The 27,399-nt window shown below is 45.2% G+C and overlaps 2 protein-coding genes across 6 annotated transcripts in view; both read right to left on the bottom strand.

Moving 5' to 3' along the window:
- LOC127606362 (profilin-2-like) overlaps positions 1 to 27,399 on the bottom strand; it is a 437,001-nt gene that overhangs the window by 1,893 nt on the left and 407,709 nt on the right. For 3 of the 4 annotated variants that reach the window (XM_052074661.1, XM_052074660.1, XM_052074662.1), the window contains exons 2-3: positions 8,672 to 8,893; positions 2,409 to 2,601 (exon numbers count right to left, since the gene is read on the bottom strand). In XM_052074661.1, the coding sequence (XP_051930621.1) occupies positions 2,409 to 2,601; positions 8,672 to 8,803 (325 nt within the window). In that variant the 5' untranslated portion in view covers positions 8,804 to 8,893. Of the gene's footprint in view, positions 1 to 2,408; positions 2,602 to 8,671; positions 8,987 to 27,399 lie in introns of those variants that run through there. The other variant, XM_052074659.1, reaches the window with a different exon arrangement.
- The window catches only part of LOC127606306 (arf-GAP with coiled-coil, ANK repeat and PH domain-containing protein 2-like), a 395,843-nt gene that overhangs the window by 85,769 nt on the left and 282,675 nt on the right, over positions 1 to 27,399 (bottom strand). The window lies entirely within an intron of this gene.

Raw genomic sequence — 27,399 nt, 5'->3', positions numbered from 1 at the left:
CTTCTTCCGTTCGACGAGAGAGGCGTTCAAGACCGCCTCAGAAAAACGTAAACTAACGATTACTTACATGAAACTACAAAAATTGAAAATAATATCAAAACTGAAAAGCAAGCGAGGATATCATAAAATAAATTCTATAGCCACCCCTACAGAATTTATATTGTGATTTTATCATTTGTGAATACACAACAAAGGAATAACTATGACTGACATCTGATCGTACTGTTGGAGCTACGATCAAGGAAATACAAATGCGTTTTTCGGAGGTGGTCATGAACGCCTCTCGAGTTGACTGGAAGAAGGCATGAAGACGGACCTGTATTTGTTGAAAAAAGGAGACCGTGGTTGTGATTTTATTTATTTATCATTATTTAAGTACAGTAAGTTAATTTACGTTTTTCAGAGGCAGTCATGGACACCTCTCGAGTTGAATGGAAGGAGCGTGGTGCCATCTAGTGGTGGCATTGTAGATTGCACCTTATAATGCGATGCGTCCAATGTATGAAAAAAAATTACAAAGTAGCCATTCATTGAAGGTGCGCCTCATAATCCAGCGCGTCTTTTAGTGCGGAAAACACAATACTCATTTCAGACTCACCAGCATCTTTACATTATCTACAGAGTCAACACTACCATCTCGGTAAGAGGCAAACAAAAACTCAAATAGCAAAATGTGTGGTCAATAAGAGCGATTTGCCCCTTTCCATATTGTGGATGAATAAAAATAGATTGAATCAAGTTTCATGACATCGCCCAGCATGATGGCCAAATGCATTGCAATGATGGAGCTAAACCAAGAAGCACCAAGCGTATGCGTTTGCTGCGGACATGGCAACAGGTAAAAGTTAATGACTCGTGCTAAAACGGCTACAGTTGACGAAAGGAGGGCTTGACCTCACCCAAGACACTTGACATCGCCAGTCGCCGCCAGCACCAAGAAATCCCCACTACCACCACTCAAAGGATTTTAGGAAGTGCAAGGCTTCACCACCGCTATGTGTCTGGTTTTGTGGTGGACAAAGCTCGCTTGCTTCCAAACCCGGAAATTTTTGGTGTTTGCGAAATCCTGCCGAGTGGGTGACGCCATTACGTTGTATACATGCACTGCTGCGTTGTTGTTACTACCTTGGAGTAGTGACCCAAATTAATCTGTAACACCCCCCCCCCAAAAAAAGTAACGTCTTTGGTACACACCCCTAGCCACTTTTGTTCTGCCAAAACACGCGTGGGCATCAGTCACCTGATGTCCAGAGGCCTTTAATGAAATATTAGCAACAACGCAGCACATAATTCTAGGCGGAGACCTCATTTTATGACATGTCTGTCGTAGCTTTTACTCATTTAATTTTATTATACAGTAGTTATTAAGGTTGGGCATCGAGAATCAAGTAAAACCAGGAGTAACATTTGGGTTTTCTTGAAGTGTTCAGATTTTAAAATTGCAGTGCCGAGTTCACCACACGGAAGCTGATGAACACCAGCGAAGAAGGACCAATAATAAACGTGTACATGTGTGACGCAACAATACACTCGTCGCCGAATAACAACTACGTGTGTGTGCGAGCGTCAAATTTAGAGTTGTGGTAATTGACACTACTCGGCAGAGATATTAAGTGAATTCCAAATATATGTGGAATACAATTGATAGACTGTCCCATATTCGACTCATCAGCGGTGACCTTCAGCTCCGACTTTCGACCTTGTCGCACACCAAAATCAGGTAATTAAACCAGGAAAATAAGTCTTTGCTGATACAACTTTATGGTAAAAGCTATTACATATGTTCCTTGTGTCTACTCAAATCCAGCTTGTTTGTCACATTTTCCTTCTCGGTGCTCAGTAGCATGCTTGAAGTATGCGCAGCATGATATTGTATTTTTGAGGTTCTAAAAAGCTCTTGAGAAAATTTTAAGTTTGATATAAATATACCGTTTATAAATAGGCAGTTGAGAAGTTCACAGCTCAATTCATTAACAGTAAAACATTCAAGAAATTAAAAAACTAATTCAAATAATTTCATGCCCCCCCCATCCCCGTCCCAATAAGCTCCCCTCACAGAAACTATGCAAACTTCGAAAGAAAAAAAAAAAAAAAAAAAAGAATCTATTGGGAATTATCTGGAACCAGAATCATCCAAGCTCAAAATGTGACCAATGCTGGAAAGTTGCTTTGGTTTTGTTTTTCAAACTTGTTTGACAGACAGAACCTGTTCCGATCCTTCTCCACAGTCATGTGTTAGTTTCATGACGACCATGTGTGAATCAAACAATTTCTCTGTTTATGGGAAATTCCGTTTTGAAATTCGAAGATGGAAAATAAGCCTAGTATGGAACTGAGGGTGACAGTTCACTCGGGGGCATGAGGGCAAGGGACTCTATGATGGCAGTCATATACCTCACAGCACTTACCAGTGGCAGCTTTGCTCAGAGCAACGTTGTACGTGGGCCCTCCACTTGCACATTTTGTTCGCATGTCCATTGACCATGCCGAATCTACATCCAAGCTGTCTCTGAGCACAGAGCATTTTTCATTTCCTATGGTCAGGCCATTGGTGAAGAATGAGTTACGATCCTTTGATACCAATACATCAATTTCGGCAGGCTGCAAAAACAAAAAACAAAAAGGTCAGTTACAACAGTATTCATCTGGTGGGTCAGACCACAAGTGTGGGTCACAGACTGGTAGCTTAAAAAAACTCCCCAGTTTACAATGACAATAATACAAACATTTTCTGGTTACGAACAGCATGCAGAACACACATTCTCAGAGCAAGAATGTCACCATGTGGCATGAGATGGTTCACACAGTTGCCACCCCCCAAATCCTCCCCACTCTGAACATGCATCTCAAGCGTTATTACTTGGGACATATAATACACCTTCGTACCACACCGAGTCCACCATAAAGTAAAATTTGGTTTGAGATGTTTTGTGCAATTGTGACACAATTAAAAAATACAAAAGTGTGCGCATGAATGGGGGTGAGGGTCGATTGATGTACTGTAATGCCGTGGGTTGTGCGCAAGAGGAGTCACAGCCGCTGATGCACAATCAGCCAATACACCGCGGAATAAAATGCAATTAGGAACAAAAATAAAATGCTGTTCAGATTTTTCTGCTGATTAAAATTGGCATGCTGATTCCAAATTTGCAGTCAGGTTTTTTTTCCCAGCACGGTATGTTCTTGTTTTGTTTGCTTTTTTCCTTCACAGCTTAACAGCCAAGTATAAACTCCACTCAATAACCGTGGTAAGTCTCGTCATCTTATTATATGATTGGAATCATCTATAGAGTCATGGCAACATGCAGTTACAATTGATGTGATAAGAGGTGTGTGCGGCTCCCAATCATTCAGTACTATATATATGTGCAAATAGAAAGCTAGCATCCTCGGAATTAACTCATCACTCCCAAAGATGTTTTTAAACGTCTTTTCAGACTTGGTTCAGAATTGGCTGGTACTGAATGAGTTAAGATGGCTTTTTTCTTAACCTCGTAACCGTGGACATACCGTTCTAAGCTTTTATTTTTCAAAGCTTGTCACTTACATGTTTTATTTACATAAACACGTTTAGAACAAGAATCCTACAGCTCTAAAACTTAATGGGACAGAAAAACTAAGATCAGGTTTGTATTCCGCACCCAGAAATGTGTAAAAAATATATATATAATCTAAGAAAGTAACCGTCAGACCAAACGCAACAAAAAATGGGTCTCCAGCATCAAATGGGACAAACAAAATGACCATACTCACGAGAACTAACATAGGCAATAACTCATGCAAACCAATTCCAGCACCAGACCCAACTACCTGGGCCACACCCCTTTAAGGCACACATCCAAAAGCATACAACTGCATGTTTCATAATTACCAGCGTAGTCTTGATCTAATCACGTGATTGGAAACGTTCAAGTTACATCTTATCACGGCCGACGATTGGCTTCTTTTTTTAACTGTACTGCGTGCACACTTTTAAACATGTACCGTATTTTCACGACTATAAGGCGCCATTAAAAGTCTTAAATTTTCTCCAAAATGGACAGGCAGCGTCTTTTGTATGCGCCGAGTTCCAAAACTTGACTGACAGCCGACACGTTGTTTATATAGAGAAAAGGCGGAAGTGAGTGTGGACAGGCATGCGGCAAAGAAGTCGGCCAATCAGTGAAGCGTGGGCGTGTATATACAGTATACATATATGGAGAGAGAGAGAAACGGCGGACGTGAGTGAGGACAGGCATGCAGCGAAGAAGTCCGCCAACAAGTGAAGGGTGGACGTGTTAGTGGACGCTAAAGGGACTCCCCTAGCAGGTACCAACACCTGTATAAAGTGTGGCTATGCATTATTGCAAAACAACTTCGGGTTTGGTTTCTAAGAACCCCCGAAAATAAATTCTACAAAGAGACACGCCTACGAAGCGCAGTTCAAACTTCAAGCCATCGGTTATGCTTTTGGCATGCGTGCCCATCTCACAGCAGCGGTGAAAAACCAAGTCAGGCAAATGAACTCTGAGCTTGCTGTCATTCCCGGAGGTTTGACCTAAAGAACTCCAACCGCTGGACATCGACATCAACTGGGCGTTCAAAGTAAAGTTGCGAGCGGCATGGGAACAATGGATCGATGGCAAACAACTTTACAGAGAGTGAGAGGCAGCGCCGGGCGAGTTACGCCACAATTTGTGAATGGATTGTGGCTGCTTGGACGAACGTGTCTGCTTGCACTGTTGTTCGAGCTTTTGGAGAAGCCGGCATCATTTCTGTGGAGCCACATGGCAATAACAGTGACTCTGACAACGAGAGGGAACACGGGGTTTTTGATGGATTACCGGTACTTGCACAATTGTTCAATTATGATACAGAAGATGAGGATTTTGATGGATTTCTGGGTGATTGATCGAAAAACATGAGTACATTGTACGATGGTTCAATAAAATACAACAGAACTTAGTTTTGCTTCCGTTGCCTTTTTAAAAACGTGTTTTTAGCATGTATCCGTATGTCTTGGCATGCTACCGTATGCTTCAAGCTAACGTGTTAGCGTGCGCGCATGTATGCCATATGTTTGCGGTGGTGTATGTTTCACCACTGTAAAACTGCGCCCAATAATACAGTGCGTTTTGTATCTGTGTCAAATACAGAAATAGCACCCGATAATGAGATTGCGCCCAACAATACGGTGCGCCGAATGGTCGTGAAAATACGGTACATGAAGATGCAACTGACAAGTCGGGTGAGTACTGCGTGTACGCTCCTGTATATTTTATGATAACACTTCCCGGGGTACACTGACAGTAAAAGGAGTAAGTAAAAGGAACACTGCAAATCTGTAACAGCTACAAAAACCAAAAAGGAAAATTCACAACACATTACATGCCGCCTTTGTCTAGAAAGCTTGTGTTCTTGAATAGAGCCTCTGAAAACACACACCACCCTGCCTGAAATCGTGAAGCTCGGCGATGAATTGACACCCCTATGAAGAGGTTTATCAAATGTGTGTAGATGACTCACGATGGCAGCAACGCACTACTTTTCTGTTAGCGAATGTGATGGCCTGTCTGAACTCACTTCAGTTTCACGACAAGGATCCCACAAAATGGCCCCAAAACGATACTTATTACAGTGGCTTCAGTTCAAGCAGTGACGAGGTGAGTTTTTCAGGGAACAAGGGATCTGTTCCCCAAACCCCTCCCTGGTTTATTGGTCTACTGTACTAAAAATGCCATGTGGCGCTGTCAAGTATTTCCATATCATATAATGGCATTTAAAGTGTGTGTGCTTTTTAACTGCATACGCTCGCATTTACTGTAACAATAGAAATAACAGCCACTCTCATAACAACTAGCTTCGTTGCATTCCGATCATGGCGGATGCAAGCCTCTGTTCGCCGCAAATATTTTCAAATTGGACAGGGGTTGCTGTCTGTGCCTATAGCGGTTTGATCCTTATATTACCAGCAATCAGTCTTGAATTTATTTACAGCTTTGCAGTCAGCTAATAACTTAAAAATATCCATTCAAAAGTCTTCTTTGGGGCTTTCTTCTTCTGTCAGTCATGTATGTCAATACATGGGTGCATTCAGTGGTCGTAGATATAAATAAACTAGATATCATAGACTACAAGGTGTCCCTATATTTCACCGATGTGATTAAATGAACCTTATATTTTATTATAAATTAATTCCTTGGAATTTGAATCATGACATTAATTTTTTTGTTACAAATCATTTTTTTGTAACAGCATGCTTGTTCAATCATTGACATTGCATCAAGATTGAAAGTTGGCGAGTCACTGATTCATAGAAGATTTAAAGAGATAATGACCAAATTCTGACACAAGATATCCGCCCAACGCAAGCATCATACAGGGCCACAATTTGGGATCTGGTGGCCCTGCCTGGCCAGCAATCAAAATAGCTTAAGGTTGAACTTTGTTATTTTTACTATTACTGATTAATGGGCAGAAGTGTAGGGCAAGATAGTCAGCGACAAAAAAAAAAAAAAGTTCTTGAATATGTAAATTTCTCGCTTCCACGTGCATCTCAACGTTCCTGTACAGCAGGGGTCCCCAAACTTTCCTGTGAGGGCCACATAACTTTTCCCTTCTCTGATGGGAGGCCAGTGTCAGTTTGTAACATCAATGATCGTAGGGGGGCTTTAAAAAATTATTGTTTCCCAGAAAGCCACACATAACCAAAAAACCCTTTCCACGTTCTTTACAGAAAAAAAAAGTCAGGAAACAAATAATAACACTATTAATGAAATAAATAACCAAATAAACCGCAGTTCTTCACAGAAAAAACAGGAAATGAATAACTAAACTCTCTCTCTTTATAGCCCCTTAAAAACCACAAAATGTTTATGTCTGCTACCGTCTTGTTCACGTGTTCTACCAATTGATCCGAGACACAACTAAAACACTGAAACATTCTATGGTGTGTAAATAACTTTGTGACCTTGATTTCAATGCTATTTGCATCATTTTGCCCCGAAGACCACCTTTGTACTTTTTTCTTACAGCTTACATGGAAATGTGAATAAAAACAACATTTCATTTTTTCTGCAGTTGGGGACAATCTAGGAAAAGTCATAAAATTTCAAGTTAAAAATTTATCATTTAGGGGGTTTGTGGGGCCTTTTAAACAATGATGGGTCATTTTGACCCGAGGACAACAGGAGGGTTAGAGGGCCGGGTAAAATGTGCCCGCGGGCCGTAGTTTGGGGACCCCTGTTGTACAGCATGGTGTAAAACAATGTGTGCAAACATGGAGGATCTTGCCATCTGAACTTTCACATGTCAAGAAGCTTCTTCAGACTGGTTCGCACATCCAGCATAGCACTGTTCTGAGAACATGGGTTCAAATTCAGGCTTCGGCCTTTCTGTGTTGAGTTTGCAACTTTGCATGTTCTCCCTGTGCCTCTGAGTCGCACTGCATTGTTCTCCCACATTCCAACAGCATGCCTGGTAGGTTAATTGAACAATAAATCATCCTTGGGTGTCAATTTGAGTGAATGGCTGGTGACCAGTTCAGGGTGTAACCTACTTCCCGTACAAAGTCAGCTGGGGCAGTCTCCATCATACCAGTGGCACCATTGAGGATAAACCGTCAAGAGACTGGATGGCGAGCTAAAACTCATCGCACGGGTCAAGTCTAACAGCAGAAGTGCAGAGTCATTGGGTAGCACCGCCCCAGCACAGCACATGCTTTGTGCATTCAGGAAGCGGAAATGCAATAGTGCGATAGCCTCTCGAGATGCTTCGAAGCGGGGCCCTGTACATTCGACAAACGACAGGGCGCTTCACAGCTGCCAGTCCAAACTCTGCCCGTACAATCTTAATAGCGAGACGAGGGAAAACCCGTTCAAAGAAAATGCAGTAACGCACAGTGTGGCACACGCCCTGGCATTAATGTAAAACGGGGCAAAACTACACAAAGCTGGTACATGACGTTTTAACAATTGCGTAGAATCGGAAAACCAATCTAGTTAGCGTCTCTTTTCACAGCGCACACAATTAACAAAAATGATTGTTATGGAGAAGCCAAGGTAACTTTAGAAGTGATACTAACGCCAAAAAAATTAGATCATACGAGTAGAATTTTGCCACGCTAATGTTTCCAGGCATACACGAAAATAATCTTTCGGCCGTGGAAACATTTTCGCAATTCCCCTCCACGTCAACTGAATAAAAGACCGGAAGACCGCCCTCCGGACGGCAAATGGACAATTACTCAATAATGTTTAGAAGTTACCTGGTTTCACAACAAACTACTTCACCAAAAAATTAAATTATACTTTTGATGCCAACAAAAGACTGGTTAAAAGCCGGCACAATTAGACGTTCGGGAAACCAGTCACGCCTTTCGGCTTCCGGCTCAAATGCGCGGTTCCGAACGCCAATTGGCTGACGCCTCTGCTAGCGAGCTAGCCTCCCCGTGGCCGCACGGAAGCTCGCGTTAGTCACATTTAGTCTTACCCCTTGATACTTAATCTCATTTATAAAAGCGATTCACATCAGACGTTCCAATAAAAGTAAGTTTTGAAGCCGGAAACCCAAATACTGAGACGCCATGTGTGCTACAGCGCCCGACGAGGCCTTCTCAAACACACGCGCGGATATGCACGTTTTCTTATTAGGCTAAAAGTAACTGTAAAAATGTGAGAAGGGCCATACGAACCGTGATCTGGGCAAATACGCCGCCGGGATGTGCCGCCCAGACGTATTTGTTGTCACGGATCCCAACAACGGCCGCGTCCTTGCAAATGCCACTTCCCATCAAAGTGTCCACGTAGCCTTTCCAGTCGGACATGGTTTCTGACGATAGGTCGAATATAAAAGGAACCTGGGTCTAGAAAGTTTTACCACCGCGACTCCGCCGACAAAGGAAGAGAGACTACCGTTGAAGGCGTCAGTTTCAGGCTCCCAGCTTTCTTCTACTCTCGGCACCCAAGAAAAGCCACAGCGGCGAGACAAGGGCTTGGGTGTAGTCCCGATTAGATCACTCCGCGAGGGTGGTGATTGGACCGTTGCTTCATTGCGTAATATAACACATGGCGGATGAATACAATCGTATACGGCCTACTTTACTGTGCGATTCTCATCATACAGTCCACTCACATTTAAGTGATTTTTCTGGAACACAAATGACTGTGTACGCAATTGTCAAGTTTCAACACGTGTGAACAGACACCCCGACTCCACGTAAAGTACAAGTGAAACCACATTGAACAGAACTGTACAAATGCACGAGAATAGAAATTCTATCAGTGTTCGTCGCGTCGATAATGGCCAACGTGGCAAAGCGAAACTTGTTCGAGCGCTGCGTGGTTGATGGAGGTTAAAGGCCAAAGTGTGGTTACGTCGGCACCAATGTCCGGACATATCATGATTTCAACGTGTGCTCTCAGTACATTAATCCCTCGCTATAACACGATTCAGCTTTCACGGCATCGCCGTTTCATCTATTTTTACAGTGCATTGTGTTCTGCATCCTGATTGGCCAAGGGACTGTCGACGAATATCAATAGTCGTTGCCTCATCGCTGTACATGTTTTCATTGTCAATTTTTTGTTGACATTTTTTTAATATATTTGTTTGTTTTTTAATACCTCGGAGTTCAAAAAGGTTTAATACTTGGTTTCATTCAATACTGTGTTGTATTGTATTGTATATGTAATAAATGTAAAAAAATAAATAAATAAAGATGACGACTTGACATATTTCACTTATCACAGGTTCTTTTGGGGACATTCTTTGAAGTCAATATGGCGCACGAGTAGGCAGCCGTCGGCAAGTGCTCTCATGACCCTTGTTTTTTTTTGTGGTTTGTTTTGTCACTTTGTGTTTGTTGTTACGTCGTGTGGACCTGATGTGTACTTTTTCAGCATTTTTTGGCCATGACATTCATCATCGGTTGCGCCTTCTCGGCAGCATGGGTATACCGGCACTGTTTTTGCCTGGGAGGAATGTCGGCGCCATTTGACTGTCGTTGCTGGACAGTCCCGGGGCCTTGTGTCTTGCGCCTGTAATGGGCAGCATTTTTCACAGCCCCGCTTTGTTCAGCGGAGAGATCGGTGCTGTTGAATGGTCTGCGGCTCGATGGATGTAAGGCTTGAGGAGCTGACGATGAGAAGAATGGAGCGTTAGCGCGGAGTGCCGATGCGGATGTGGAACTGGGAGAGGTTTGGAATTGGAAGTGGATTTACACGGGACAGGAGATGTGAGCCAATCTCTTTTTCGTCAATGGATGCTACAGCTTCATGTTTGATTTCAAAACTTAGCTTGTAGCAGACGCATGCAAATTTTCAGCATGACATCTCTGATCCACTGGTGAAAGAACACTTTGATCCTCTCCTCTTTCATCTAAAACTGCTTCAGACAACAAAGTGTATGCAGAAAAGTGGTGAAGAGTGCACGACTGTCTGTGTCCTATGTGTTGTGTTGTGTTATTTTTGTTATTTTGACCTCAAAATGGCGCCGCGTGATCTCAAAATGGCTACCTTTCCAGCAACTCCTATATTTTGTTGTTCTGCTTCTTCCTTTCATAACTTTACTGCTGTGAATTGGGAATTTCTCCATTGTGAGACTAATAAAGGTTTTCTTAATAAATGAGGGATTACTGTATAGCAGGCATGTCCAAAGTCCGGCCCGCGGGCCAAATCCGGCCCGCGGTCGAATTTCATCCTGCCCTCGGCCCCTGTCATAAAATCAGTGCCGTCTGGCCCGCAGGTTGGGCGCAATGGAACACGCGTTGCATTGACTGAGGTCTCGTAGACTGGTGAGTGATGTTTCATAGAGTACTGCTTCCCTCTAGTGGCTAAATGAGTAATAGCATTCACTAAATGAGTAATAGCATTTAGACACTAGAGGGCATCACTCACGAGTTAACAAGACATCACTCCGTGTTTATATTGACTGATATGTCATATTTCAAATGATCCTTGCAGTTGTGGATATGTGTATTGCTTGTTCATTTCCCTGTTGTTCGAGTCAAAGGTTTTGTGACTATTGAAAAGTCATGGTGATACATTTTGTGTTTCAAATCAATCAATTTGCACTCAGGAGACTTCTGTTTAAGAAAAAGTCAAGTGAATAAGCAGTTGCATGTGATATACCTGTTTCAAATGAACCAAAAGAAATTCTTAAGATTGTTGAAATTAAAATAAAAATGGAAATGTGAAACAGACTGCTTACTAAAATTTGCTGAACAATATTGTTGTTCAATGTAAAGAATGTCAGCCAAGGCCGGCCCCCCGACATTTTACCACATAAAATCTGGCCCCCTTGGCAAAAAGTTTGGACACCCCTGCTGTATAGTCTTTCATGTCTCTGATGTTAACTGGAACATCTCTGCTGTGTTTCTTTTCGTTGACAGCCAGGGGTGTCAAACCTATTTTTGCAGTTTCCTTCATTTCAATCTTAACTTTTGTTTTTGTTTTTTAACGGAGGAAATGTGCTGAAGCAGTTGGCTACGCCTCCTCTTAATTTTTAAAGGATATCTTATCTTATCTTATCACGTGTACTATATGTGTACATTTACTACATACACAGTAAAGTCTAGTCATTTAAAGTATTTTTCACTGTTGTTCCAGATTCTAAAAGAAGTTAGCATTCAAGCATGCATCCCGTACTTGCATTTTATCCCCCCCCCCTTATCTACATGCTCCTTTATCAAGGGGACATAGCCGTGAACGTGTTGTTTCAGCATCCCCAAAATACCATTGTTGATTGTTATAATTATAACATGTTTTATTCTTATTTAGAAGCAGAAGTGTGTCACAAAAGATTTCCACGATGCTGACTGATCATGTGAAATGTCTGTGAATGTAATTTTGGAGTTTGGAAATGCAGCCTTCACAATGTCCGGGGGAAAAAAACAAGTAGCAGTAACCAGATTATATTCATCATTGTGCAGCAAAAAAACAATAAAAAAAAGTTTTGAATCGACAAGTATACCTTTTGTAATTATGAGAGGAACTTCACGCTTTCTCTTAAGTGTCCTTCAGGATGGGACACGCCTGAGCACCTTGGATGAGCTTGTCCAATTCTAAATGGAATGTAGCATTTGGCTCTGTGCCCTCAGTATCATTTCAAGGTGTACAAAACAGGTTTGGAAAACAAGAAGTATTTGTTGCTCATTATTATCGCATGGACCTCTAGCTTACTGTACATTGCATTACATGTGAAAGTTAACATTTGAAGCTATAATTTATTCAGTTTGATACATTACTGTTAACTCCCTCTTCTTTATTCTTTGGTATTCCTGAAGCAGAAGTTTGACCTGTGGACAGGGCAAAGTGATGGTTTTTAAATCAGATGCGGAAAATCAGCATTTCAAGCCTGAACAGCCTGTGACAAGTTGAAAACAAGGCCACACATACTTCACATCCCGAAATGGGTGGTAAATAGTTCAGCTGACAAATCCTTACACCGTGTGCAGGCTCGTTCGGGGAACAAAAAGAAATTCTTGAGGGACAACAAATTCAAACTTCTGGCACTAATGGTGAAATGCTACGAAGCTAATGATTTAAAACTGGTATGTAAAGACAGTAATAAAAACAAAACACATTATTTTTTTAACTAAAATATTTGTGTTTTTATTTTTGTACGCCTTTTTCACCTGTATAGGCCTTATTTATTTACTTAGCATTAGGGCTAATGCGGGCGGCCCGGTAGTCTAGTGGTTAGCACGTGGGCTTCACAGTGCAGAGGTACCAGGTTCGATTCCAGCTCCGGCCTCCCTGTGTGGAGTTTGCATGTTCTCCCCGGGTCTGCGTGGGTTTTCTCCGGGTGCTCCGGTTTCCTCCCACATTCCAAAAACATGCGTGGCAGGCTGATTGAACACTCTAAATTGTCCCTAGGTGTGAGTGTGGGCGTGGATGGTTGTTCGTCTCTGTGTGCCCTGCGATTGGCTGGCAACCGATTCAGGGTGTCCCCCGCCTACTGCCCGGAGACAGCTGGGATGGGCTCCAGCACCCCCCGCGACCCTAATGAGGATCAAGCGGTTAGGAAGATGAATGAATGAATGAATAGGGCTAATGCTTGAATAATTTTAGAATCAATTATTATATTGGTTATTCCATCACTTCATTGAATAATTGAATTTTTATTTTGATTCTTAAAATAGTCGATAATTGGATAATATATGAATTTTCAATTAGTTCATGTATTTTGATACCTGTCTTTGCCCATTGACTCTTATTAAAAGTTTGATATATGCAGTAGTTCTTCAATACAATAGATAGCACATTGGACCATGGTGGGGTGCAACATTTCAGGTCTCAGAACTGGCCAACATCACATTCCGACTGGGCACTATGCCCTCAGCACTTTGGTGAGTTGAATAATATCATTATTACAGAATAAATTAAATGATTTTAAAACAAACAACAACATTTTCTTAAATCAAAGTTTTTATGAATGTGCATTGTTTACAATTATTCTTCAGTAATGTTTCAACAGATTTCATAGTTTGGGAAGAACTGCAAATAGTGATTTGTCGTACATGCAGCATTAGGCAAGGCTAGGCAGCTTTCTGCATAGAGCATATTTCATACACGAGGCAGCTCAGTGCTTCACACAAGAATAGACACAGCACCTAAAAGCATTTACAAATACAACAGCTCACCACCTTCTGAAGCAAAGCAGAGAAAACAAAAGCAGCTTACCAGAATTACTAAAAGAAGCAGCACACAGTGACAACATTTAAACACATTGACACAAGACCTGAAAAACATCTATCTATCCATTTATAACACATTTATCCCGTACAGGGTCGCAAGGTTTGCTGAAGCCTGTCCCAGCTGGCTACGAGCAAAAGGCAGACTACAACCGGAACTGGTCACCCGCCAGTCGCAAGCTATAGAGATGAACGACCCTTCACAACCACATCCACACTGTCACCACGCATGTTTTTGGAATGTGCGTACAAACCGGAGTACTCAGAGAAAACCCACGCAGGCACAGGGAGAACATGCAAACTCCACACAGGAATGCTAGGGCTGGAATCGAACCCAGCACCTCTGCACTGTGAGGCCTACTTGCTAACCACTTGACGCCGGGCCGCTGCATCACTTTTATGATGATGATTAGTATTTTTTAACAGAAGAAGTTGTCACACCTTCCTGGTGCAATTCAGGCTAAGCGCATTAAATATTGAGTAGCAAAAAGAGAAGTGGAATCATGTTGTTCCTCCTTGTTCTGAGCAAATGTCTCCTCTTGACTCTCAAGGCTGTGGCTTGGACACACACAAAGAAAATCTTTCATGGAGCAAAGATTTTTACGCATTTTGTGTCCAGTGGGCAGAGGCGGAGAGGGTGACATTGTGTCATCTGCTCTTTCTGTACAAGACGTGTGTCGAGTAATTTCAGTGTATGTCACACATACACTGAAATTATATGAAAATAGCACGTTATTCCTTTTCAACTGACAGTCAACACATAAGCAAGGCGAGTTTGTCTTCTTGTGTGAACAAGCCCTGTTACAGATTGGGGAAATGGTGATGGTGACACAATGTGTATTCACAGGCATCTTTCTGCTTCCTGTTCCTTCTCGAGTTGAGTGACAAACAGGAAATGCAACGGTATCATGCATTTCATTTTCGTGAGTGACATCTACATTTGGCAGCGAAGCCTGTTGCTGTTGTCCTACTTCACATCGAGCTCGCCTCACACTGACAGCTTTGTATGATAATGTTGAGTCTGGAGTGAAAGGCTGCAGTGTTCCTGGCCGATGAATAGTCATAATGCACAGAGTAGGATGAAGTGAGTTCTTTCAATGGAGATTCTTATGGTACTTCTCTCATCATACATGCTTTCACAGCTTCATTGAAATGAGTGGGTCATTTCTCATTTATCTTCCTTTTCAGATTTCCTGCCAAAGCGCTGCTCACACAATTAAAAAAAAAAAGGGCCGACACCTGCCACCTTTCTGCTTGGTTTCTTTAACGGATGTGGTAGAAGAGAACATATCCGGTGCAATTTTTCATTTTTCCATTCATCTCTTTCTGAATTGAATGTATGGATGGCAGTTGTAGTACTTTTGCGAGAAACAACCGCAGTACAAGAATATTTATTTGCAAAGTTGGGCAGTGGGGTGTGACAAGTAGATAGCACCACTGGCTCACAATCCTGAGCCTTGGGTTTCGAAACTTGGTGACAGTGTCACCCAAAACTAACTAACTAACTAACTAACTAACTAACTAACTAACTAACTAACTAACTGAAATACAGATTTGTCAGAATTGACGACCCCATGGGGCTAAGTTGTCCATATGGCATGATTGTTTTTGGTGCATTTTACAGTGTAAGAGAAGAACAATATTGTGCGCAGTTGATTTTCAGTCTGTTCACAAATTGTCACTGCTGTATTCTGAGCTCAGAGGGGATCCTCGTGTGCTGCTGCTTGCCTTGCCTGCATGTAAGTCGAGCTCTTCACTATCTTTCTAACGCCTGTATCTGATGTCAATGTTTTTGTTTAAAACAAAAAAAGGAGAAATAAGAAAACAAAAATGATGTCAGAATAGAGCTACTTAGATCCCCAAATTTGTTTATTCATCGATACTTAATTCAGATGATTCACAATGGCCATCTTGGCACCTGGTGAGTCATTCAGTTGTTTTTGTCTTGTGGGTTGGAGATGGCCCTGTGTCCAAAGGTCAAGTTAGCACCTGGTTGTACTTTGGAGCACCACACCCACACTTATGAAGTCACACAAGACATACAGTCAAGTCCATAAATAATGGGACTCGTAATTTCGTCTCTAAACACCCAAATGGATTTGAAATAAAACGAAATAGGTATACTTTAAGTCCAGACTGTCAGTTTTAATTTGAGGTTATTTACATCCAAATCAGGTTCACGGTTTACAAAATTTCATATTGTCACGTTCTGTCCGAAGCGATAACTATCGCTTCGTGCAGAACAATGAAAATAAAGAGTTGGATCCCCGGAAAACAGACACGAAAGAACCTTGTCAAAACAAAGAGTGTCTTTAATGACAAAAACAGAAAGAGCCCGGCAGGGAAAAAACGGTAACACAAAACGCTGGTCAAATAAGGACCAGGGGAGAAATAAGGAAACAACCGAAAACGCTCGCCGAAAAAAAACGAAGTGCGAGGAACTACTGAATAGGCAATATAAGAGAATACAATTTAGTGACTAATCGCGAATGGCAAGAGTAAAGGCCGCAAGGCAAGAAGGCAACGAGTAATCGAGGAATTAGCACGAGAGAGCAATGGCACGGCGTGGAATTCTCCGGCAGCGAGATGACTGTCGGAGTCTCTTAATAAAAGAGGGTAATCAGCCCGAAATTACGGACAGGTGCGCGGATGGCGGGGGAGAAAACCCGCCACCTGCTGGCGGACACGCGACGTGACAGTACCCCCCCCTCAATGGACGCCTCCCGGCGGACTACCCGGCTTGGATGGATGTGCAGCGTGGAAGTCGCGCAAAAGGGACGGATCAAGGATCCAGGAGCGAGGCACCCACTGCCGCTCCTCAGGCCCGTAGCCCTCCCAGTCGACCAGATACTGGAACCCCTTTCCCCTGCGCCGAGAGTCCAGGATGGCACGAACCGTGTACACCGGGTCACCGTCGACGACCCGCGGAGGTGGCGGCGGCGTGGGAGGAGGAGCCAAGTCACTGGAAGACACGGGTTTGAGAAGGGAGACGTGGAAGACGGGGTGAACCTTCATGGTGGGCGGCAGCCGGAGCCTGACTGCAGCTGGACTGATGACGGCCTCGACCTCGAATGGTCCAGTAAATCGGGGTCCCAGTTTCGCAGACGTGCCGGCCAGCCGAAGATCCCTCGTCGCCAACCACACCTTCTGTCCTACCACGTATGAAGGAGCCGGGCGCCGGCGACGATCCGCGATCCGCCGGCGCCCGACTCCCGCCGTGCGGGACAACGCAGCCCGGGCCTCCTTCCACACGCGATGGGCCCGCTTGAGGTGGTGCTGCACAGAGGGGACCTCCACCTGCCCCTCCTGGGACGGGAACAGCGGAGGCTGGTACCCGTAGGCGGCCATGAAGGGGGACCTACCGGTGGCAGAAGAGACGAGGGTGTTGTGCGCGTACTCCACCCAGGGTAAGTGGTCGACCCAGGACGAGGGACGGTGAAGGCACACACAGCGGAGGGCCGCCCCCAGATCCTGGTTGGCACGCTCGGCTTGTCCATTGGACTGGGGGTGGTACCCCGAGGTCAGACTGGCCGTGGCCCCGAGGGACCGGCAGAACTGCTTCCAGACGCGGGATACGAACTGGGGCCCCCGGTCCGAGACAGTGTCCAGTGGAATGCCGTGGAGACGGAAGACGTGTTCGACAAGGAGGTCGGCGGTCTCCAGCGCCGACGGCAACCTGGACAAAGGAACAAAATGAGCCGCCTTGGAGAAGCGGTCCACGATCGTGAGTACGACAGTTCGACCCCGGGAAGGCGGGAGACCCGTGACGAAGTCCAGGGCGATGTGGGACCACGGGCGAGGAGGAATGGGCAACGGCTGGAGCAGTCCCGCCGGCGGCTGATGGGACGACTTGCCGCAGGCGCAGGAGGTGCAGGCTTTGGTGAACTCCGTCACGTCGTTGCGGAGCTCCGGCCACCAGAAACGCTGGGCGACGAGTTGCACAGTCCGGTTCACCCCGGGATGACACGCCACCTTGGACCCATGTCCCCACTGCAGAACTTCAGTTCGTAAGGAGGGAGGTACGAATAGCCTCCCTGCTGGGCACTCCGTCGGCACCTGAACCCCCTCCAGGGCCGCCTGGATCCGCTGCTCAACCTCCCACTGGACGGCCCCCACGACGCACCGGGTCGGGAGGATGGTCTCCGGGGATCGATCCCTCCCCGCAGGCTCGTGGAGACGGGAGAGGGCGTCGGGCTTGGTGTTCTTAGACCCGGGAGAGTAGGTGAGGGTGAAGTCGAACCTAGTGAGGAAGAGGGCCCACCGGGCCTGACGGGCGTTCAGTCTTTTGGCGGAGCGAAGGTAGGCGAGGTTCTTATGATCTGTGTAGACCGTGAAGGGTTCCTTTGCCCCCTCGAGCCAGTGCCGCCACTCCTGCAAGGCGGTCACAACTGCCAACAGTTCACGGTTGCCCACGTCGTAATTGGACTCGGCGGCACTGAGTCGACGGGAGAAGAAGGCGCAGGGGTGCAACTTCTGGTCGACCGGAGAGCGCTGGGACAGCACAGCCCCCACCCCCGAATCCGAGGCGTCCACCTCCACGATAAAGGGGAGATCAGGATCAGGGTGCTGTAGTACGGGGGGACTGGTGAACGCCGCCTTCAGGTTTGCGAACGCCGCATCCGCGGTCGGATCCCACTTAAATGGGGTTTTAATGGACGTAAGGCGGGTTAAGGGGAGCGCCTTCTGACTATAACCGCGGATGAAGCGTCGGTAGAAGTTGGCGAACCCCAGAAAGCGCTGCAGTTCCTTGCGATTGGTTGGAACCGGCCAGTTAGTGACGGCACGCGTCTTAATGGGGTCCGCCCTTAACCTGCCCTGTTCAATAATGAACCCTAGGAAGGAGATGACGGGGACATGGAATTCACACTTTTCTGCCTTGACGAAGAGCCGGTTCTCCAGTAGACGTTGTAGCACCAGCCTAACGTGTTGCTGGTGCTCGTGTAATGACCGGGAAAAAATTAAAATATCGTCAAGGTAAACGAAACAAAAGATGTTAATCATGTCCCTTAGCACATCATTGATTAGGTTTTGGAAAACGGCAGGGGCGTTGGTGAGCCCAAAAGGCATAACCAAGTATTCAAAATGACCCAGAGGGGTCTTAAAAGCCGTCTTCCACTCGTCACCCTCCCGGATGCGAACCAAGTGGTAAGCGCTGCGCAAGTCTAATTTGGAGAAAATGGTGGCTGACTGTAATGGGGCGAAGGCGGAGTCCAGCAAGGGTAGCGGGTATCTATTCTTAATAGTTATCTCGTTTAATCCCCGATAATCTACGCAGGGTCGCAGGGTCTTGTCTTTTTTCCCTACGAAGAAAAAACCCGCCCCTAACGGTGAACGCGATGGTCTAATAAGACCTGCGGCGAGCGAGCTGTTGATGTACTCCGTCAATGCCTCGCGCTCGGGTTGGGACACCTGATACAGCCGCGAGGTCGGCAACGGAGCGCCCGCCTGCAGGTCTATAGCACAATCGTAGGGGCGGTGTGGAGGCAAAGAGTGGGCACGATCCTCGCTGAACACCTCCTTTAGATCCCGATAGCAATCCGGCACTCCGTCAAGGCAGATCTCCTCGGGGGGTGTGACACGTTCATGCCTCCCGACGGCCGATTGCAGACAGTGCTGGTAACAGTACTGGCTCCAGCTGTCTATCGCTGGGCGCGCCCAGGAAATCACGGGATTGTGTGTCTTGAGCCAGGGTAACCCGAGAACGATCGGGGCGTTGCGAGACCGCATTAAGTAAAAACGACGATGTTCGACATGGTTGCCGGACAGTAGAAGTTTCAACGGCTCCGTCCTATGCGTAACTACCGCCAGGAGACGCCCATCAAGATCACAAACCCGCTTCCTATCTATCAGCTTCTCCACGGAACAACCCAGCTCGGAAGCGAGATCGGTGTCCATTATGCAGTCATCTGCCCCCGAGTCTACCAGAGCCCGAACCCGCCACGACCGGGACCCCCCTAATATCTCCCCCTCGAGTTCGAGTCTGTTGGGGTGACCAGGCCGCGAGTCGACTCGCCTAGACTCGAAGGGAGGCGCGCGCGGTCGTGACTCACAGTACTCCTGGTGGGCAGGGGGTGACGGCCCCGGATGGCTGGTTGCGGCGTGAGGAGATGGTGGAACGCCGTCAGTCGTCGCTCGATCGCTGAAACGACGCTTTCTTTCCTCCGCACCAGCGTCCCTGCCTCCCAGCTGCACCTGTTCCTCCGTGGGTGTTCGTCGGAACTGGGGCCGCTCACCCCCACGCTCCCGGCTTCGCTCCCTCAGGCGATTGTCCATGAGGAGGGAGAGGTCGATTAATTCCTCCAGGTTGGTGCTGTGGTCGCGGGTCGCCAGCTCGTCCTTGAGTTGAGGGTTTAGTCCACGGCGAAATAGGCCACACAGCGCCCGATCACCGTATCCACTCTGGGCGGCCAGGATCCGGAACTCGATGGAGTAGTCCGCTACAGATCGCTCTCCCTGGTGGATGGCGAGTAACCGGCCCTCTGCCTCTCTGCCCCGCACGGGATGATGGAACACCCGGCGGAACGCAGCCACGAAGTCGGGGAACGAAGTACGGAGATTCGGCTTGGCGTCACTTGTCGCAATCGCCCACGATGCTGCCGGACCTGTTAACAGACTCATGACATAAGCCACCTTGGCGGCGTCATTAGCATAGGCGGACGGCTGTTGATCAAAAATGAGAGAGCACTGGTGGAGGAAGTGTCCACACTGCCCGTGCTCGCCCCCGTAGCGAGGGGGGTGTGGAAGCGATGGCTCCCTCGTCATAATGGGATATGAGGGGGGTGCTTCGGGAATGATAGAACGAACCCCGGGGGGAGATGGTCCCCGCTCTTCCACCCGGACCAACCGAGGTTCTAAATCATCGGACCGATGAGCCAGCATGGAGACCGCGCCACGGAGTTCCCTAATGGCTTGGCCCTGCTGACTCATCTGTTGCTCTTGTCGGGAAAGAGCGGACAAAATTTTTTCGATGTCTGCGGGATCCATGGTGGCCGGAGAATTCTGTCACGTTCTGTCCGAAGCGATAACTATCGCTTCGTGCAGAACAATGAAAATAAAGAGTTGGATCCCCGGAAAACAGACACGAAAGAACCTTGTCAAAACAAAGAGTGTCTTTAATGACAAAAACAGAAAGAGCCCGGCAGGGAAAAAACGGTAACACAAAACGCTGGTCAAATAAGGACCAGGGGAGAAATAAGGAAACAACCGAAAACGCTCGCCGAAAAAAAACGAAGTGCGAGGAACTACTGAATAGGCAATATAAGAGAATACAATTTAGTGACTAATCGCGAATGGCAAGAGTAAAGGCCGCAAGGCAAGAAGGCAACGAGTAATCGAGGAATTAGCACGAGAGAGCAATGGCACGGCGTGGAATTCTCCGGCAGCGAGATGACTGTCGGAGTCTCTTAATAAAAGAGGGTAATCAGCCCGAAATTACGGACAGGTGCGCGGATGGCGGGGGAGAAAACCCGCCACCTGCTGGCGGACACGCGACGTGACACATATATGTGCCTCCCACTTTTAAAGGCACAAAAAGCAATGGGACAATTGGCTGCTGGGCTGTTTCATGGCCAGGTGGACATGTTGTTTCTAACAGTTTCTCTGCATGGGTTTCAGTCTAACATCCACCCTGGTTCAACGTTATAGCAAAACTAAATTCACAAAATTATAAAACATATTATCACACATCTCTGACAGTGTCAATGACAACTAGACATTATTATGATCACCGTAGAGGAAAATTACTGACAGATATTTTTAGATTGTGTATAAACACTAAAATTGACTTCCCAACGTCTTTATCGCATTTTCTTTACTGCATGCAGGGCTGTTGTACTGTCGAACGTATGGTGACATCTTGCGGGCGGAATTGTCAACAGCAAGAGATCCCACAATTTTTCAGCATGCGAACTGTACTTATAAAATGATCAAGTCCAAATAGTCCACCAATAGTTGTTTAAAGAAAATACTCAGCAATATTTCATTCAACAGTAGTCTCCACACCACACTGCCAGAGGCGCAGCAGGTTTTTCACAATGAGCCATTTTCAATGCATCCGCGCAATAAGGACGGGAAGTGAGGCAGAGCTTCACATGCACCATCTTCTGGACGCTCTCTTCGTGTGAAGAATTAAAAAGAAAAAAAGAAAAACTTAAAATGATTATAGGCTATTAATTCGGGTACATTATATGATCCGTGCTTTCCATTTATTTTCTTTTTTAATCCACAACTATCAATTACTTCCCCATTAAAATAACTCGATATGCGTATTTGCTGTGGAAGATGAGCCAGCAGTGAGCCCCAGCTTACCATTGCCGACTCAGAGGCAGAGAGAGTGTGGACTTTGCTGCTTTTTCACCAACGACACATACCTGACTGTATACTACACATGCTGATGTTCAGTCTCTCTGTCTCTCTCTCTCTCCCTCTCTCTCTCCCTCTCTCTCCCTCTCTCTCTCTCCCCCCCCTCTCCCCCCCCCTCTCTCTCTCTCTCTCTCTCTCTCTCTCTCTCTCTCTCTCTCTCTCTCTCTCTCTCTATATATATATATATATATATATATATATATATATATTCATCGATATTCACATGGCCATCTTGGCACCCGGTGAGTCATTCAGTTGTTTTTGTCTTGTGGCTTGGAGATGGCCCCGTGTCCAAAGGTCAAATTAGCACCCGGTTGTACTTTTGGATATATATATATATATATATATATATATATATATATATATATATATATATCCAAAAGTATATATATATATATATATATATATATATATATATATATATATATATATATATATATATATATATATATATATATATATATATATATATATATATATAATATTCTCCAGCTCCGGCCTCCCTGTGTGGAGTTTTCATGTTCTCCTTGGGCCTGCGTTGGTTTTCTCTGGGTACTCCAGTTTCCTCCTACATTCCAAAAACATGCATGACAGGCTGATTGAACACTCCAAAATTATCCCTAGGTGTGAGTGTGAGCGTGAAAGCTTGTTTGTCTTTGTGTGCTTTGCAATTGGCTGGCAACCAATTCAGGGTGTCCCCCGCCTACTGCCCAAAGACAGCTGGGATAGGCTCCAGCACCCCCTGCAACCCTTGAAAGGATAAAGCGGTTCAGAAAATGGATGGATGGATGGATATATGTATATTGTCCGCATGGACGCATGGAAAACGGAATCCTACGAAATAATCCCTGTTTTTAATAAATGTACCTGTAATTTGATTAAATCACATGTGTTAAAGTCAAGGCCCGGGGGCCAGATCCCATCCGCCACAGCATTTTATGTGGCCCACGAAAGCAAATCATCTGTGTCAACTTCCATGATCCTTCCTTAAATCTGTACTGAAAACTCAATTTATCATACGTAATAAATAATGGTGACATTTTGCAATAATTCTGTTACCTCACTCTGTTTACACTCACTTGAGCAATAATTGAACAAATATTTGACTGATTTAAAAACTAGTGAGCCGTATTTTTTTGTGTACAAGTAATAATGCGATCTGATGATTAAACATTTATTCGGTTTCACTGTCTTAATGCCCTCGGAGGAAAGACGTAACTCTCAAGTGGCCCGCGCCGAAAATGAGTTTGCCACCCATGGATTAAGTGTTTTTTTTCTTTCTTTCTGTAATGTAGCAGAATCCAATAAAAAAAATTGTATTCTGAATACGTAACTCAATTACATGTATTCCGTTACTTCAGATGCCTGTATGTACTGTATATTATAACATATCAATATTAACTGCAAATAAATAAAAACACAGACAGTATTAAATAAGGTTGTAAATGACTTGTTGTTGTTTGTTTGTTTAAGGAGCTATCATTGAGATGTCTCCAAAGGACCATTAAAATGCGGTTCAAATGCCACAACTAGTTAGCTAATCCAAATTTATGGTGCTAAAAGACCAATTGATCAGGAGAGGGATCAAGAGTGGATCCTCATTAAGTCATGTTCCACATCGCAATCAACACAGTCTGAAGCAAGGAAACAAGGAATACCTCACGACATTATCGCTGTCAAAACAGTTAGAACAAAAGGATTCTGTTAAACAAAAATCTTGCAACACATTTTTCCACTCCCTATTCCTACGAAAACTTGTTTTGACTCTGATCTGCGGAATTACATCACAGAGAAGCTTAAAATCAAAGCAATCCAAAGAGAAAACAGCTCAAACCATTTTTCTAGATTTAGTCTCGTATTGTTGCACCACGACTTTGAACATTCCTGTGAAAATGTAACATTGTGGGTGTGTTGCCATTCACTAGTCCGATTGTTTCTATGCCTAAATACACAAATCACACACACACACACACACACTCACACACACGCACACACGCACACGCACACACACACACACGCACACACACACACACACACACACACACACACACACACACACACACACACACACACACACACACAATGAAAATGTAGCAGAATAAATAAAACTCTGACGTCTTATGTGTAAACATGTAACACAGTAAGTGTAAAAAATGTGTTTGCTTCATTTCACATTTTGGCGATTGGTAACCATTGTGGGGTGTCCCCCGCCGACTGCCAGAAGACATCTGTGATAGGCTCCAGCACACCCGCGACCATTGTGAGGGTAAGCGGATTAGAAAATGGATGGATAGATCGATTATCATTGTTATGATAATAATAATTACAATAATAATTGGATTTTTTTTTAATTAATTGTAGGTTTCAAATAAATACCATAAAACAATACTCCTCCTCCTCCTCCTACTAATACTACTACAACTACTACGACTACTACTACTACTACTACTACTACTAATAATAATAATAATAATGCACAATTAGCAAGGCTATGATTCCCTAAAAATGATTAAAATGAGTAGAAACACTTCTCATGTTGCACCTGTTGAACATGTTGATGTTTGCCAGGATTGACTACTGCAAGGCAACTGCATCTGTTATCAGACCCATTTCAATGTGTTTTGTTTCTCTTGAGGTAAAACCTTTTAAAATTAATCATTCATGCTTTAAGATGTTAACTAGTTGTTGCCATCACACAGTTTTCTATTGTTGTAAAAAGTGAAAGAATTCATGAGGCTGTCAAGAACGATCCAAAGGAACACGTCAATGTTGAACATAAAATACACGCGATGATCTCCCAAAATACACCAGACTTTAACTAAGCCCCGTTTTGGGAACCATGTGTATTCAGAGCTTATCCGAACAGAGACACACCTTGACGCATATATGCGATGGTGAATTTCAATTTTCCCGACTTGGTTAGTGGTCAGACAGTGGGAAATGAATCATCCAGGTCAAGATAAACATGTCACTGGAAAACATGCCCCAAACACCAAAGTCTGTACAATGTTCACGTACATGTTTTCCATTATTTTAGTGTTTTGTCGGTCAAACACTGAAGTCAAGTGCATGTACATGTTCCTCCAAGAACTTTTAGCGAGTGTTGAGTGATGTTTGGTCACTCAGTTTATTGATCCCGGACCAACAGCTTTGTCAAAAGCCATAGGTATCTCAAGTTAGGGCTGCTGAAAGTAACCACTGGCTCGGCTTGGGCCCCAAAATACCGACAGCACAACGTTTGTCTTGTTTTTGCGGTGGTGTGCTTTTCAGTTTGTAAAGCGTTGCAGCACAGCCTGGTAGTCTTCAACCTCGAAGTAGGGTAAATAAACACATCCAGCTACACAAACACTTGGTCTGGAGCCTTAAAAGGTAAAGGTAAGCAGGGAGCCTAAAATTCCAGGTACAATATGTATGGACTAACTGACTGATATGTTGCAATATTACCTTTTCCAGCATTATACATTGTCATTTACAAGCTATTTTACACATAATCTATATATACTGTATACATATACTATATATATATCCATTCATTTTCATTCATTCATCTTCCAAACCGCTTGATCCTCACTAGGGTCGCGGGGGGTGCTGGAGCCTATCCCAGCTGTCTTCGGGCAGTAGGCGGGGGACACCCTGAATCGGTTGCCAGCCAATCGCAGGGCACACAGAAACGAACAACCACTCGCACTCACACTCACACCTAGGGACAATTTAGAGTGTTCAATCAGCCTGCCACGCATGTTTTAGGAATGTGGGAGGAAACCGGAGCACCCGGAGAAAACCCACGCAGGCCCGGGGAGAACATGCAAACTCCACACAGGGAGGCCGGAGCTGGAATCGAACCCGGTACCTCTGCACTGTGAAGCCGACATGCTAACCACTGGACTACCGGGCCGCCCACTATATATATATATATATATATATATATATGCTAACCACTGGACTACCGGGCCGCCCACTATATATATATATATATATATATATATATATATATATATATATATATATATATATATATATATAAAACTTAAATCCTCATCTCACCCCTCGTGTCCGTCCCTCATTCAGCTCGGGTCCTCTACCAGAGGCCAGGAAGCTTGAGGGTTCTGCGCAGTATCCTTGCTGTTCCCAGCACTGCACATTTCTGGACTGAGATGTCCGATGTTGTTCCCGGGATCTGTTGCAACCACTCATCTAGTTTGGGGGTCACTGCCCCGAGTGCTCCGACCACCACAGGCACGACTGTCACCTTTACCTTCCAGGCTCTCTCCAGCTCCTCTCTGAGCCCTTGGTATTTCTCGAGTTTCTCATGTTCCTTCTTCCTGATGTTTCCATCACTTGGGACCGCTACATCCACTACAACGGCTTTCCTCTGCCCTTTATCTATGATCACGATATCTGGTTGGTTCGCCATTACCATCTTGTCAGTCTGGATCTGGAAGTCCCACAGGATCTTCGCTCTGTCATTCTCCACCACCTTCGGAGGTGTTTCCCATTTTGACCTTGGGGTTTCCAGTCCATACTCCGCACAGATGTTTCGGTAGACTATGCCAGCCACCTGGTTATGGCGTTCCATGTAGGCTTTCCCTGCCAGCATCTTACACCCTGCAGTTATGTGTTGGATCGTCTCAGGTGCCTCTTTGCACAACCTACACCTTGGGTCTTGTCTGGTGTGGTATATCTGGGCCTCGATGGCTCTGGTGCTCAAGGCCTGCTCCTGAGCAGCCAGGATGAGTGCCTCTGTGCTGTCCTTCAGGCCAGCCCTCTCTAGCCACTGATAGGACTTCTTGAGATCAGCCACTTCAGTTATGGTCCGGTGGTACATCCCGTGTAGGGGCTTGTCCTCCCATGATGGTCCCTCTTCCAGCACCTCATCTTCTGTTCCCCATTGTCTGAGACATTCTCTGAGTACGTCATCCGTTGGAGCCTTCTCCTTGATGTATTCATGGAGCTTGGATGTTTCATCCTGGACAGTGGCTCTCACACTCACTAGTCCCCGGCCTCCATCCTTTCGGCTTGCGTACAGTCTCAGGGTGCTGGATTTGGGATGGAACCCTCCATGCATGGTTAGGAGCTTTCGAGTCTTAACATCCGTGGTCTGAATCTCTTCCTTTGGCCACCTTATTATTCCTGCAGGGTATCTGATCACTGGCAGGGCATAGCTGTTTATTGCCCGGGTCTTATTCTTGCCATTGAGCTGGCTTCTTAGGGCTTGCCTCACTCGCTGGAGGTATTTGGCCGTAGCCGCTTTCCTTGTTGCCAGTTCGAGGTTGCCATTGGCTTGTGGTATACCAAGGTACTTGTAGCTGTCCTCAATGTCTGCTATTGTTCCTTCAGGGAGTGAGACCCCTTCAGTGCGGACTACC

The sequence above is a fragment of the Hippocampus zosterae genome, chromosome 8 (genome assembly GCF_025434085.1).
Source record: "Hippocampus zosterae strain Florida chromosome 8, ASM2543408v3, whole genome shotgun sequence".
NCBI classification, from domain to species: Eukaryota; Metazoa; Chordata; class Actinopteri; order Syngnathiformes; family Syngnathidae; genus Hippocampus; species Hippocampus zosterae.
This window is presented reverse-complemented; position numbering and strand designations above follow the sequence as displayed.